Here is a 16,137-nt window from a genome sequence, read left to right as displayed (position 1 = left end):
AACTGACATATGAGCTGCAGACTCGCACACCAGGCTGCAGAGAAAGTGTGTAATCCTTGTTCTGTAGCTCGAATATGTCATCGAGCATCAATGCAATCTCTATCAAACTGGAGTAAAAGATGAATAAATAAATGTGGTCACATTTGTTTAGGTACTAACATTAGTCTGATGTATTGTCTTTGCGAAGTGTTTCCTTTATAATGTCAAAACAACTCAAATTAAAGCAACAGTGTGTAATTTTTCCATCTCAGAATCAGAGTTTTAAAATCAATCCATTGGTACAAAGTAAGCTGTAAGCTGTTATCATCAACATTAAAACAAAAAAATCTTGAAATATTTCCCTTTACAATGATGAATGTAGAATAAATGCAAGTTTTACTTTGTGAATGAACTCACCAGAAATAAATGATGTTTTTCATGATATTCTATTTATTTTTTAGATGCACCATTAAACAATATGGAAGATCTTTATAGTTTATTTGTATGGTAAACTGTGCTGTTTTAAAAAAAAAAAAAATTGCCACCGCTAATCTCTAAAACATGTACTCACAGTCTCTGAACTGCTCAACATCATCGTCGAATACAGCCTCCTTCAGGGCGCTCTTGTCATACGTGCAGATAGTTTCACCGTAGCCGTAAGGAGCGAACTCTCTGCTTCGCGGGCCACAGAATGAGCGAGGCGATGGCGTGTTGAGTAGTGAGGTTTTATTGTCTAGGGCGGTGCGACCTCCTTCAACTACGTCCAAGCCCAGACGCGCATCCGAGCCAGGAGAGGAAGCTACGCCTTCTCGTCCTGCCTGTAGGACAGAGAAAAATGAAAATAAAGAGAGACATGCACAACCCTCAGCAGGAATAGTTCAGAAAATCAGAAATAAGTTCTACTCACTGCATCGTCTCTTTTCCCCTCTTGTCTGATCGGCTCGTTCAGGTCCTCCTGGCTCCTGTAGCTGAAGCTCTGGATGGCCTCTGTGACACCACGTAAAGAACTGTAGATCTCTTCAGAGTTCATGTTCTCAGTGTCATACTCCATCATGCTACCAGACACACAAACAAAAGAGAAACATTTACATGAATTAAATGAACCTTATATTTAAAAGAAATATAAATGCATAACTTTTATGGTCCCCATGCACAGCTTTTTAGCACTGCCTCTTACACACAAACAGGTTAGTGCTTGGAAAAGAAACGTTTGTGTGCAATGACAACTTTGTTTTTATTATTTCTGTGCATTTCTCAGGGTCTTGGTTCCTTTACGTCTCAGCCTGCCTCATTACCTGGGTGAATATGCTCTGCGCAGGACCCTTAGGGAGGGGGCAGCAGGGGTGGAGTGGGGCTGAGGAGGAGGAGGGGCAGGGGGGTGCTTTGAAAGTCCGTCGACACCCCAACCCCATAACCGACTGTTGCCACAGCGCAGCCGGGAGGAGGAAAGGATGGACAGACAGACAGCAGTGAAAGAGGAGGGAGGTGGAAATCAGGAAGAAGTGAAGAGCACAAGACGAGACAAGGAAGGGAGGAGAAAAAGAAAACAACAAATGTGCAGAGAGAAAAGAGAGAAACAGAAACTAGTCTGAGCTTTAAGTTTAAGGGAAAGTGTTAATACAGAGGAAAGCGAAAGAAAGTCACAGAATCCCACAAAATCAGCTTTATATCAAATCCCAAATGTTGTGTTTGTGGGTTTCTGCCTGCAGGTTAAAAGCATGCACAGTGAAGGGGGTGAATGAACTGCTCAGTAACAGAGTAAAACTACATCTAATATCCATACATTTGATTTCATATCAGGAGTCACTAAAAACCATCCTCCCACTTTGTTCAACTGAAAAATTAGATCTTAGGTATCATCTTGTATGCCATTTTCACTCCAGTTAATAATGCCAATTTGGAAAATCAACACAGGTCAGTAAGTGAGCGTATTCCTGCCATCAGCAGCACCTTTGTTTGCATTTTTAGGGTCTAAGTTTCTTTATTAATTCAAAGAAATGTAATACAGATTTAAGAATGAAAACAACTGCAATGTAAGTTTTTCCAAAATTGTTCAACCCTTTATATAAAATGCACTTTTAACACCTATGTTTTTAATCTATAATATTGACTGCATTTTATGCACTGCCATGACAATCTGGCTAATAGCTGCAATGCCACCAACATTTCCTGATGCAATTCAAAATGTGTCCCTATTTATAGTGTTTTGCAAGTGACAGCTTCACTGTTTAAAATCAGTTTGAAGCATAATGATTCATGCCACTTTTTCACATCCTTAAGGTCAGAATCATGTGTTTAAGGAAAAGGAGATGTATTGTTGTACACATAAATCTCGTGGAGTGCTGATTTGACTGAAAAGACATTTCAACCAAAGACAACTAGTGACCAGCTAAGGTGGGAAGCAAGACTTGCAGGTTGTGGGTCTGTGCTTCACGACTATCATAAAGACTGTGAGCTCAACTACCATGCCAGTCTGCTAGCTAGCAGGGCTGCAAACTCTACTTTGTGAAATTGGCACTCAATGCATGTTGTTAACTTCACTGAATGCAATAGAATCATCATGCAGAAAAGGCTCTTTTACCCTCTGGGAGACCCCCAAAACATACTGTCTTATATAGTGGAGCAACTTACATTACACATTTTACAGTACCCTGCCCTTGACGGTAAAGTAGAGTAGATTAGAGTAGAACCCTTTGGAGGAAACAGTGGTAAATACTTAATCCACCAGTCTGTTGTAGAAAGTGTTCAGAGGGTAAATTTACTTTCAAGTTTTCTACTTTCTTTTCCACCCAAACCTCTCTGAGCAGCTCATTCAGGATCATGCTCCTACCAGCTCATCTGTCTGTTTTTTGTTAGTTTGATATGATAAATGACTGGACAACACAGCAGTAATTTTAAGGACATGAAGTAGTAGTAAACAGTTTGATTACAGATGAGTTCAGTACCTTGGAGACAGTCCTCCATGAGAACAGTTTGTTGGAGAGGTGAGTGGGCTGGTTCTGCTGGGGGTGTGGCGTGAAGGTGTCCGACCAATGGTGTTGCTCGGTGACCCCTATAGAGTAAGGAAACGTTGATTAAATCAAAAAGCAGCAAGCGCTAACAGATCAACGCCACTGGTTTTGTTTCCTTTGACTCACCACGCTGCTGCTAGTGTTGCTGGTGTTCTTCAGGTGGTTGTGCAGCAGTTTGGTGGCTCCATCCTGGAAGGTTTTAGGCAGAGCTCCCAGCAGCATGGTGAACTCTGGGGTGTTGAGCTCGAACAAAGCGATCAGCACCACCTGAGCCGCCTGGAGATGGTGGATTACAACAAGTTAGGATGGAGGAAAGAGCAGCAAAGAAAACGCTTAGGAGGTTTCTCTGGTTCCAGAAGTGCCTTGACAATGTGTCTCCAACAGAACTATCACCGCAGTTAGTCAAAGAAGCTGTACCAACACTTTGAAAGAAAGTTTTTAGTTTCAACAACTGAATCATAAACCGAATTACAATTAAATTTGTTGCCGATTTCCAGTGATGCACACTTTTTTATTGCTTCAAAAGTATTTTTAGGTCAAAACTCTTCTGAAACCATGAAAACCGACTTGTCAGCGCCACAGTGCAATGGTTTGCAGACGAATGGATGCACTGGCCTGTAGAAAGAAACTGTTAAAAGGTGAGTTTTTAAAGCTGCATTCAGTGAAAAACTGCAAAAAGAAGAATCAAAAACACTGTTGCTTAAAATGTTTCCACATGCAAGTGAGTACAGATCAAACTTGAAGCGAGAGAACGCGTCTGATACGTTTGTTTGGCATTGAGGTGATGGTTTGAGTCATAAGAGGAATAAAACTGCACAATTATAAAATTGGCAAACAAAACTGGTAGCTTTAGGAGGTATCAAAATGGACAATATTTGCTATTATACCATGGTTTTGGTGAATACTTGATTCTGATCAGCTCTGGAAATTCCATTGGTGTCCATTAACATCTGATATATGGAAACCTTGCAAACTTCACAAGTAGTTCTGGTCAAAAAATTATTACATTGTTCCAAATAAATGAGCAGCAGCTGTTAGATGATAGCAGTAACCATAGCAACCTGAGGCAGTCATACTTTCTAAACAGGGAGTAAAGCGTTGCCAGCCAAAGGAGCCTGCTGACCAGCATTTACGTCACTTAACTGACATAAATATAATGGATGTCGCGGGGGCAACTGTCCGACGCACAGCGGAGGACGGTTCAGGCACTAACGTCTTCTATCAGTCCCTTACATATTGGCTATGTAAGGGTTAATGCCCTTACAATGCAAATACTGTTGTTTTACTTTCTTGTGATACTATTGCTTTGATATATTTAGAGTACAGCAGTCGAATGATGTAGCTTTTCTATCTTTAACTATTACTGAATTTTGATTGTTAATCTGATTTATTAAACTTTATCACATGCTTAAAATTAAATATTTGCATTTCAAAACTCATTTTAAGTATTGATATGAAGCAGTTCTTACCAAGGTGTTGTTGTTGGCCGTTTTAAGCTAGTTTAAATCATATCTTTACATCCATCTCAGTTTGTCAATATTTATTATAAGTCTTCAACTTACACCAAAGTTAGCTACGAGCTCCTCAAGGTTCTGTGCTTGGACAGATTACAACATTAACATTATGACGAACCATGCCATAGATTTCTATTGCTATGCTGATAATACCCAACTGTACTAATGCATTGATCTGTTTCTTATTAATCATGGTTGTTACTGTTAATTGATCACATACTGCTAGCATCAGTATTGACGTTATAGCAATGTCCTACAAAATGGGAGATAAGTTTATGGCCATTGCAGCCATATTTGCGTTCCATTTGTTGTTTGTTGTTTCTCTTGTCCCTCTCCTCTTCCTGCTTTCTCTCCATAGTTATGCCTAGTTGACAAATAAATGCAAACACTTACCATATAATCATACTTGAGGATTTTAAGATTCTTAACTTCTAGCTTTACATGAAAATATCTCTTGTGGTATACAATCACTGACCCTCGTGACATATTTGGGAGGTCTGGAAGTTTAAAAACTCCTTTTATAGAAAGACATGTCAACATGCAGGTTGATGAGTTTGTTAATATGAGTTAGACAAACAAAAAGTGTTAGTAGAAACTGTAGTTACCATAAGGCATTCCTATCAGTGTTGAGCAGTAAACTCTGTTTAAAAATCCATTCATACATAGCATCAAGCATATACAGTAATTTTGAGAAATACAAAGGTTATACCTAATTCTTTCCTAGTTGCAAATCAAGCTCAGTCCTTGTGGTAAGTCAGTGCAATGCAGGGATTGATTCTAGGTCATTACAGCAAACATGTAGAGCATAAATACAGAGGTGAGTGAAAGATGCCACACTCGAGGTTTCACTGTCTTGTAGGTGTTGGTTAGGCTCCAGGCAGACGTGCTTATTGTGTAGTTTTTAGCCGTCGGGGCGGGCTCTATACCTGCTTACACCTGTCTTCCTGGTTACCCTCACAGGACAGTAAGGCTGCAGAACTGGACCTGCCAGCTAGCTCCTCGCTCACCCAGTTATGAAGGGTCTGGGGTACATGGCAGGGCAGAATGGGCATTACTGTATGTCATAAGTACTTTACCGGCACTTGGAATGGTCACACTGAGCTCCAGAGTAGTCAAACGTGTTCATAAAACATTTTCAAATGTTATTTGAGCAATTTCAAGGCTCTAAGCAACAAGATCAGTAGGAGCCTTTTTATCCTATCTTTCATAACAACCTGACATAAAGCAACATATCTTGGATCAGTCGTCCCAGGTAATTTTTATCTTTTACTCAATAAAACAAACTTAAGCGGCGATTTCTTTTGGCAGCAGGCACATCTCTTCCATCATTGCTAATTTGCTTTCAGCCTACCTAGACATAAGCTGGTGATTAGAAACTAGGTGAGGACTTCATTCATTTTTCATTTTGAGGATCAGCAGTGGAAAAACAAACAGAAGGAGGGAGAACATATGACGTGTATCAGACATGGGGAAGATAATGGGCCATTGACCAAAGGCCATTGACGCTGAGAGTGCCTATTATCAAAGTTTACAACAGTTGGCCAAACAAACACCAAAGGCTGAAGAATTCAAATGATCAAATGCAAAAAAATGTTTCTAAGCCATATGAGTCACCAGTGGACCATAATACCCTGTGTTCTGCTTGACAAAAAAGGCTGTTGACTAAATAATAAAATCTGCCAGCTTTGAAGAATGGCTGCACAGCTATTTCAGATTAAAAATAAAGATTTTTCCCCCTTAGATTTCTTAAATTTTCTTTCTTCTTTCTTTTTTCTTTCTTAAATCAAGAATGACTGTCTACAGAGAAAGAACTATAGTTAAAAACGAGACCAACTATTTCTTAGTTTAGACTCAAACAGTGGTAATGCTTTGTAACATGAGAAAGAAAAGGTTGCCTACCTTCCTGACATCAGAGCTTTTTGGCTCTGTGGTCCAGGTGATGATTCGTGATACAGCCAGGCGTGTCTCGCTGGAGTTCACAAAGTCTGTCGGGTCCATCTGCCGAGCCAGGGACTCGATGTACTTCAAAATGGCCACCTTCACCTGAAGACAACCAGACACAGATTATCATCTCAGTCTAAGGCACAAAACACTCAAAATCATCTTCATCTTTTTCTAACAAAAACAGGGTCTTATTTGGCTTTACCTTGAGATTGGGTGTCTGAGTCTGATCCACAATAAACCTCATCAAAATGTTGAACTGTTGGTCAAACGGGAAGGACTCCCTGAAAAAGATAAACACAGTATGATAACTTGATATTAAACATGAATACCATTAAACAAGTTTAGGTAATGAGGTTAAACAAGCAGGGCTGATGCTGTAAACATAGGGTGTATTTTTATTCATCTTTCTTGACCTTATCTTTTATGTCTGAGTATCTTTATGCTGCGTAGACGTAAGACACCTTTCCACTAAATAAAAAGTCATACAACTGACAAATTTGAGTCATATGTCAGCCAAGGAAAAGAGAGAGAAAGTCCTTTAACACAGCCACTAATCTCTGCTAACCCCTCCCTGTGACCTGGACAGCCATGCAGGTCTTGCTTTTCAGACCTTGTGATATCCAGAGCCTTCTGGACTTTGGCCTGGACTGAACCCAGCAGGTCTGCCCCCATCTTCTTCAGCAGCTGAGTGAGCAGCACAAAGAGCCAGTCCTGCAGATCCTCCCGATGCACTGTGACAAAGTCCACCAGAGTCTCCAGAAACATGCTGAACACCTGAGAGCATATGAAAAGTTTCAACATTTATGATGCAAAACAGAGCTCCATTTAACTTCAGTGAGATAAAACTGATCAGGTTCAGTCAGTTTGAGGTTAATACTTGTAGTATTTATATCAATAATGAGACTTACTCGCTGTTGTTAGATCCACAGCAAGGCAGACCATGCAATAAGAGACACTTTATTAGTTTTGAGTCACAAATCATACTTTATATTTGTCCATACCATGCACTGTCATTATATTTAGTTGTTTTTTACTTTTATTTTTGTATAATTCATCTTCATTACCTTGCTATGAGGATCCGCAAACATCCTGGTAAAGATTTCACAAAGTCGCTTCAGCTCCACTCGGCTGCAGAAAACAAAAGACACAAAAGAAATAAGTAATGCTTTACAATAATACTTAAGAAAAAAAAAAAAAGACAAAATTACCCTTAAAAAAAAGACAAGATCCGGTGAATCTGAAACATCAAATTGACTGGTATCCATAGCCTATAGAGATCAGCGTGACATGACTGCTCAGCCAGGCTGAGTGGCAGAACAGCTGTCTACCCTATGGGGAACAGATGAAAACGGAGGAAAAACAGACTAATATCTGTTTAAATTAGGGATATTTGGACTGGACCGAGATCCGTACCTTTTTAAGACATTGCGGACAATTGACATGGATATGTGGTCATAAATCGACTTTCCTGATATTTATAATGGACTTTGTTTCAAGTAACCAAAGCAGAGCCTTCAGGCACATATCAGCCTGGTTCATCAGTGATGGATGTGAACTAAATTAACAGGTCAACTTTTGTTAATATGAGGCTTTAGATCAGTTGTTTCTCTGCAAGCCTATTCAGTTTTTTGTTTACTTCATACTTTAGCTAATCTTTAAAAAGACTGCTATGTGATTGTTACATCTGGTTGTTGTATCTGTTTACAAAAATTAGGTATATAGCCTACTTCAAAATGAGATCAGTGTAGCCTACCACTTCTTTCTTTCTTAATTTAGTTCAAAATTAATCCCAGTTAAGCCTTTAGTTAATGTTTAATGTGATAAATTCACACAGTACAGCTCTCAACTTTCATATTACGTCATAAAGCTGTTAGCCTCATATGTTCACTCCATGAACGGTCATGAAAATAACATCAGTATTTAACCAAAAATAAAACATATTAGTTTACAACAGCTGCTTTATTTAATCTGTGATGAATAACAGAGGACTTCACAATTTGATTTGTGTTTCTTCTATAAAACAAACCATGTTTATTGCACATTGTGGGACTATTTGTAAAGCTATAAAACATAATCTGTTGTCATTAGATGCCTTGCCATCTAGATATTATTTATCTGTATGTTTTTGCTGAAATTTAAGGTCTTCATTTTCCTTTAGGGTAAGGAGAATGGAGTGAGGTTAAGCTAATATTCATCACTGTCTAAATGCTTGCTAGACAGGGTGAACATCATCGAGGAGTAATTATTAAAAAGATGGCACTTTTCAGCTAGAATGACACCGTTTACCGCTCACTACCTACTGATTTCTGTCACCAGCAAATGCTTTCTGCATCCGTTCCTGGCTGACAGTGTCACTGAGAGCAGTAGTGCAGATGTCTGTATAAATATGTCTGCTACTGATGAAGATCTGATCTTGACTGGAGAATCTGAAGAACAGACAGACAGACAAGAGGAGATCCAGCCTGGGAAAAGAACATTGATGGGCAGGTTGAAAAGACAGGTGGCAGGGATTATAGATACTTCTTGCCCTGCTACCTGCGGATGAAGGGGAAGGCTACTAAAAAATATTATTTGGATGCAGGCCACCACATCACATCCTTTGAGGTTTTTCAAAATACTTCTGAGAGACTCCCTAAGGATGACTGTGCCCATGTCTGCATTCAAATTAAAGAGGATGTTGAAAAGGTGCAGAAGGAAGAGAAGATGGAGCCTGAAAAGACGAATAAGAACGCCGGCTGGTTCAGGAGAGTTGTGGGGTTCAAAGAGACTCTCAAATTCTACTTTTTCAGGCTGAGTTAGGAGTAAAGGCTTATTCTTAAAGCAAGAAGGTTCCTAGTTATATTCCTGGCCGGACAGGGACCCTCTTCTGTGAGGAGCTAACAAGTGTGGGTTTTCTCCAGGTGCTACGGTTACCACACAGTAAAAAAAAAACAAAAAAACAAAAAAAACAAGGCCTTTAACTGGTAACTCTAAATTTCACGTGGGTTTATTTAAATTAAAAAAAGTCATGTTATTGTCGAGTGCCTTTATACAAATGCCATTCTATCTCATGTGACTCATTGAGTTGTGTTGATGTTGGAGCTTATCCCAGCTGTCATTGGGCAAGAGGTAGGGTACACCCTGGTCTGGTTGCCAGTCAGTTGCAGGTCTTTCTTCACAGTACTTAATCCACATTTTTGACAGCACTGACTCTGCCCTTTCTGATCTTCCTCTTTTCTGTTCTGCAGAACACTTACAGTGCTAGCCATCTGTAATCAAATCAAATATATTCACTTTAACAGCTCAACAGACCCCACCTCAGTATTCTTTGGCTCTTGAGCAGATTCTGCAGGCCCAGCAAGCCCTCCTTCCTCTCTGACCAATTGGAGCTGGCGCAGTGGTTCAAGATCTCAGCCACGTCCTCTGTCTGCCGGAGGTAATGAGGAATGCCTCCATTCCTGGAGCCGTATGAGCGCTCTGAGCAGGCACTGGAGGCATCGCTGTTAGCGTCATCGTCTGAGTACATCCCTGGTGACTCGTACCTCCGCCTCAAAGGCTTCCTCTGTTGGGGAAAAAATACATGATAGAAATTAAGTCATACCCAGTCTGATACTTAAATCCTTCCATACACATTTAAATGAAATTTGCTTAAAGAAATAAAATTAGGAATATTAGGTAGGATTTTTGGCAGGTACAAGGTTGCCGTTTGCATCAGCCTGCCATGCAAAAGTACAAAAGTACTACTTTTCTATGCATGTTGCTTACTTTTAAAAATTAAGGGACTTTAATGGCAAACCAGGGCAAAAAGATTTGGGATAGCCCCAGTACATGGTCTGCAATGTAATCCTTATAGAGGCCAATAAGCCTCATAAGTGTGCGTCAGCCTGTGAAGTATTGCATGTATTTTGTGTCAACATGGCAGAAAGGATTCCTCTACAAACGGATGTTTTTCCTGAATAGTAATATGCCTTTCTGAGGCTGTAAAACATCTGCACTGGCTTGCACTAGCTCTGCGGTTGGGATTTAGCATGCAGCATTTAAAGCCTTTGCCTTTGTTGCATGCAGAAGCTAGCTTATGGAGCAATTATTGTTCATTAAAACCTCAAAATATATCAAATATTCCAATCGTTCAAAAATTCCCCTCAAGTTCCTATCAACTGGATAGGACATTATTTGTTGTATCCTTCTCTTAAGTCAAAAAAAAAAAAAAAAAAAAAGTCAAACTTTATTTTATCTGTTTCAAATGAACATCACTAGCCAGTCAAGCAGGGCCATGAATGAGCAAAAGTCTTGCAGCAGGGGGCATTTCAAACAGCATGGTGTATAACATACCATGAAAAGAAAAAACAGATGTGTGTGGTAATGCACCAAAACAATGACATTAAAACCATCATATCACGATGGGAAAAAGAGGAACTTTTCTTTGAATGATTAAAGCAACAACTGGGATGCAACGGAAAAAAGCATTCATGGTGAAATTAAATCAAACATTGAAATAAATAAATAAATAAAGTTGGGCTGGAGAGGTGTTGTGAGCCAAAAAAAACATGAGTCAAGCTGCATTTTTGTATTTTTTGAGCTTGATTAGTGCGTGATGGCATGAATACACAAACAGAAGGTAAAATGACCAACTACCTTATTCCTGGAGTCTCCTAAAAGCTGAAATGGTAACAAACAAACCAAGAGGGAAAAAGGAGAGAGGGCAGGTTTAAAGGGAGAACCAAGAACAAGCACAGTCCTGCTGGGAGTGTAAAAGAAGACAAAACCGGACACTAAACATTTGAACTGAGAAAGGTTTATCACTATATTCAGCTACTAAAAGATAATAAAACAGAAACACAGGAGCAAAAAGATTTAACCACTGAGATAAATGTTAATCAAATCATTGAAATCGAACACATCCTTAAGATCGAGTGACTTTTGACTTCCAAAGGTTGATCTCGTTTTGCTACCTCAGGTGTCAAAACAACCAAAACCACCTGTATATAAAAGCTACAAGACATATATCAGGGATGGGCAACTATGGTTACCAAGAAGGCCACATTCATTTCTATCCAATTGTTTTCAATAACTGTTGTACCTGGTTGATTATTGTGATTGTAAACTTTTTGATCTAGGCCAGGGACCTAGATGAAAATGTTAATTTCTATTTTTGAGCAGAAGTATTATTCTATTCTTTATTATTTTAGATAGGGCAAATTCAACCACAGAAATCCACAGAACAACTTTTTATTAAAACTTAAGTCTAATACCTGATCAGATACATGTTTGACTCTTCAAAGATTAGCCTCTCTGCCTTGATGCAGCTCATTCAGTTTCTTCTCTTATCCACAATGTGAAGCAGCCCCAATGGCAGGACCAGTCTCCTGCGGCATGCATGCAAATCAGTTGTGCAGAGAGCTACGGTTACGCACTTTGACATCCTTATCAAAATAGTGGTCTTTTGGCGCCAGCGTAGCTCGGTGGATAGAGCAGGCGCCCATAAGTAGGGCATCCAGGTCTCAGGGCATGTTTGGTGCATGTCTACCCCCATTCTTTATCCCCATATTTCCTTTCTCTCTTCAGCTGTCCGATCTGAATAAAGGCAAAATGGCCAAAAGCAGTATAATAAAAAAACAACATAATGCTTCTTGTATCAGGGATCTAATTAGGTATTGACATGATTCTATCTGTTCAAATCCTTTGCTTACAGTCTCTAATAAAGTAGTCTTTCTGTTTTTGAACACCATGATTAGTGACTTCCTACGTAAATACACATTTCAGGGCTCTTACTGAGGGGATAAGGTCAGCAGTTGATGGATCTGATGTGCTGACTTCTCTTGTCAGGTGTTGGAGAGAGCATTATGACAAAGTATTCAGACTAACAGCTGTGCAGCTAAAGCTGCAGGGAGAACGTGGTCCAGGGAATATGTGGTGAGTGTTTATTTTTTGTTTGGAGGCTTTGCATCATGTTAAACGTATTATTCCACAAGGTTGAGATGTCCTGCTGCAGTCTTCCCTGGCTTCACTCCTGACTGAACCTGCACAGCCTACAGGCGCCAGTAAGCAACAGAAGAATGTTGAAAGTCTCCCACTAGTGTCGGCCAATTGCAACTGCATCCAAGAATGTACACACTTCAAACTTGGCTGATCTGGACAGCTTGCTGGAGGGTGCGTGTCACATAGCCTTAAATTGCCAGACTACTGTCTGTGCTCACTTTTGTCATATTTTCTCTCACAACAGCATGCACTTCATTTTTGTCTGTTTTTTTTCTTCTTTTTTTACAGTTGACACACATCTGCAACTGTCTTTTGATTTATGTCCCATTTTTACCCACGCCGATGAAATCGGCAGGAGGTTATGTAAAGGGTTCCGTATCTTTGTTTGTTTGTTCGTATGTGTACAAGGTAACTCGAGAACAGAAAGTCTGATCTTCACCAAACTTTCAGGGAATATAGGGATAGTGACAGGGAAGAATCGATTAGATTTTGGTGATGATCCGCGCACCTGTTCGGTTTTTCTCGGACTTCAAAATTTTGAACACCACAGTAATCGATGGGAGCGTGAGTTCCTCGGTGGCGCTGCTTAGACGTGAGTCCTCAGATGGCCATTCTAGTTTGCAGATGGGCCAATGACAGTTAAAAGGCCCAGCATTGGCGAATGTTCCACATGCACTGGTGCATCACTACATTTTACAAAACGAATAATGATAGCTTTTATCCGAACTTATCTTGCCAAAACCCCACAAATGGTTTTTCAAAATGGCAGAAGAACATTACAAAAAAAACTTTCTGAGGTTGACAAGATGAAGATTCTGTCTGTCATATTCATTATGCAGCATCACAAAACAATACAAAACTATTTAATGCATGAGCTTGACAGGCAGCTGTTGTTGTTACATATCAGTGTAGCCAGTTGGTGATTTGAACACTTGCTTAGCTGGTCGGAAGAAGCAAAAACATCTCTTCCACCAAGAATATCTTCATGAAAACCTATGGTCTGGTTTATTCACAATCCCATGTGATTAAGAAATGTCTCATTTGAAAGAAAACATTTCAGTGCTGCTTACCAGAGCGTCAGCAACAGCTGCCTCCACCTCTGTGCCGGTGTTTAGGACCCTCATGGCATTTACTGATGCAGAGATCCTTGCCTGGTGAATCAAACCATATCGATCTAATAAAGAAGAGGGGAACAAAAAAAGACAAAGGAAGTTGGTGAGTTAGAGTATGAAAGGAAACTGTGGTAGCTGTCACTTACCTGAATACCAAAGAAAGCTTTTTATTGTTCCAACAACAATAAAAAGTTTAAGATATTTTTTGGAAAACAAAGAAATTTAAATGAGAAAAAGAGCAGAAATGATCACCGGAGGAAACTCATCAAATCTCCAGCCACCAAAAGCTAAATGAAAAGATAAATGTTACAAAAAGAAACACCGAAAGGATGATGAACAAGACCAGACGCAGGCAGAGATGAAGCACCAGAAAACCCACAAATATAAGCTTTTATATAAGAAATTAAAACAAAAAAGGCACTATTCACAGAGTTCAATGGATGACAATTTGCAAATAATGACGATAAAGCCACGTTGAGTTGAATAAAAAAAGGCTGGACATGAAAAATCCACGCAATACAAAGCTACAATAAAAAAGCATGAATAAGGCACTGAAAATGGTGATGAATGGAGAAGCTGATTAAAACAAAATGTTTCATTAAACATGCTCAAATACTTCTTACCTTTCCTGAAAGCTGTGTATTGATACTTTAGCGAAAACATTCATTTAAGAAAGCCGCCTACAGTCACATCACTAAACGCAATGACGAAAGCATGCTGTTTCAAATGAAATACTACCTCTACGGATGAGGTATTTAATGGGGGAACTACGAGGGTCTGGGAGGGTTTGGTGGTTTTTTGGGTGCTTTTAAGGGCATGCAGGTCACCTGACTGGCTGTGGGGGTCAGCTGTGGAGAGAGCGCTGGTTGAACGGGAGTGACGTCGGGAGGCTGCAGGGGACAGGAGAGGTGGGCAACATCCGGAACGGGGGGATTAGAGACACACACCTACAGTACAAGTTTAACCAGCCTCTGAGGTAAGACTGCTACTGCTGCACTCATTCTGATTTTATAAACCTTGGAATTAGGCACACTATGACTATTTCTACTGCTTTTTCTTATCCTTTGTTTTCATTTTTTTGTCAGATTTAGTGATGAATTTCTCATTCAAGGCACTTAAAAATAAAATCACAACAGTTGTATTTATTCATAGAAGGGGTGTAAATTTCAACACAAATCTCAACATCAGACTGTTGCACTGATGTGACCTATTAGTCGGGGAGTGCTTTCACAGCAAGTTTTAGCAAATGAGGATGTTATCTCCCATGCAGCCGTTATATATTAAGTCTTTATGCTACGAGCAGCTGCAGGTAGGCAGTTTTCTTTTTCTAAAATGAGGCCTGTTGAAGAAACTTCTTTTTTTGGTTTAAGGCTGATGTACTTGGAGCTTATGTTCCCCTTTCTCCATGCAAGACTTGATGTTTTTTTTGGGTCTACGAGGAGACTCAAATTTGAAGTACATTTTTTTTGCACACAAATTTGGACTGGCACAGATCTGCACCATACAGAAAGTCCTGTACCTCAATGCTTTGATACAAACATGTGTGCCTTTATATCCAAAAATTCAAACAGATGAATTCAGTATAAAACAGTTTAAAGAAGGTGCATTTGAAAAAACAGTTTCTCACATCATCATTGAAAAAATGTATGCATAAAGAAATTAAACATTCCTCATAAAGATCATTTAATTCCTTAAAACCAGAAAGGCACAGTTAGTGCATGCACAGGCAGAGGTAGAACAGCCATAAGAGCCTCCTACAAAAGAAAAGAGGTAGAGACTGTCCGATTGGAGACACTCACTGGGAGGTGGTCCGGACAGCTGTTAGCTCAGCGGTACTCACCCAGAGGAGCGAAGCCCCGAGCGGGGCTGGTGTCGCGGCTGCTCTCGCGACTGGTGTCGCGACTGCAGCCCTGACTCATGCTGGGACGGGGAATACGGCTCCGGGCTAGCGTGCGGTAGGGAAGAGCAGCAGGAAGAAGAACTTTACCACACAGGCTGGCTGTCAGGACAACAAGTTAGGTGGGAATGTCAGTGTGCATTCATGGGGGAGCAATGGGTCAGAGACGAAGGAGAGAGAAGGGAGGATGGGAGGAGGTAATGAGAGAAGAGGATTCAGAGTGAAGCCCTGCAGAATGTACTCCAAAATACATCACATACTCTTTACATTTTTTCCTATTGTTCTAGATGAGGGTGGATCTGGCTTGCTCAAAGTGTTCTTTTGTCTCTGTAGTGTAATGGTAGCCAGGAATACTGATAAACCTGTGACTGGCATTTATTTTTATAACAGGTTTCTCAACTAATTGTATGGCATTTTGCTCAATATTTAATTAAATAATTAGTGCATCTCTTTGAATTTCAGGGCTCTAGGAAGGCAAAACAGAGAATATTAGGCTTAAAATTTAAGCGCAGAACAACCTGCTCATTGTAATGTAATTATACATCTCAAATTTATTTGATGAATATGAATCTTAATGAATCTTGATGAGTATGAAATTAAGGGGGTACTGTGATATATTCTTTGAAAATCAACTTGCAGGTTTTGCAGTCTTGGTTATGGACTGCGACGATGTCAGTGTCTTTTAATTGTGTGACACTATATTTTGACAAAATGCACTTTCC

General features: G+C 39.9%; 1 protein-coding gene across 32 annotated transcripts in view; it reads right to left on the bottom strand.

Moving 5' to 3' along the window:
- Positions 1-16,137, bottom strand: part of clasp1a (cytoplasmic linker associated protein 1a) — a 133,104-nt gene that overhangs the window by 16,450 nt on the left and 100,517 nt on the right. For 6 of the 32 annotated variants that reach the window (XM_041806946.1, XM_041806953.1, XM_041806949.1 and 3 more), the window contains 16 exons: positions 15,359-15,517; positions 14,346-14,408; positions 13,477-13,580; positions 11,063-11,086; positions 9,745-9,989; positions 7,513-7,576; positions 7,357-7,359; positions 7,059-7,222; positions 6,651-6,729; positions 6,404-6,547; positions 5,431-5,526; positions 3,117-3,266; positions 2,925-3,031; positions 1,275-1,397; positions 887-1,034; positions 551-797 (listed from right to left, as the gene is read on the bottom strand). In XM_041806946.1, the coding sequence (XP_041662880.1) occupies positions 551-797; positions 887-1,034; positions 1,275-1,397; positions 2,925-3,031; positions 3,117-3,266; positions 5,431-5,526; positions 6,404-6,547; positions 6,651-6,729; positions 7,059-7,222; positions 7,357-7,359; positions 7,513-7,576; positions 9,745-9,989; positions 11,063-11,086; positions 13,477-13,580; positions 14,346-14,408; positions 15,359-15,517 (1,920 nt within the window). The remainder of the gene's footprint in view (positions 1-550; positions 798-886; positions 1,035-1,274; positions 1,398-2,924; positions 3,032-3,116; positions 3,267-5,430; positions 5,527-6,403; positions 6,548-6,650; positions 6,730-7,058; positions 7,223-7,356; positions 7,360-7,512; positions 7,577-9,744; positions 9,990-11,062; positions 11,087-13,476; positions 13,581-14,345; positions 14,409-15,358; positions 15,518-16,137) is intronic. The other 26 variants (XM_041806970.1, XM_041806976.1, XM_041806971.1 and 23 more) reach the window with 16 other exon arrangements.

Source organism: Cheilinus undulatus, linkage group 15 (assembly GCF_018320785.1).
Source record: "Cheilinus undulatus linkage group 15, ASM1832078v1, whole genome shotgun sequence".
NCBI lineage: Eukaryota > Metazoa > Chordata > Actinopteri > Labriformes > Labridae > Cheilinus > Cheilinus undulatus.
This window is presented reverse-complemented; position numbering and strand designations above follow the sequence as displayed.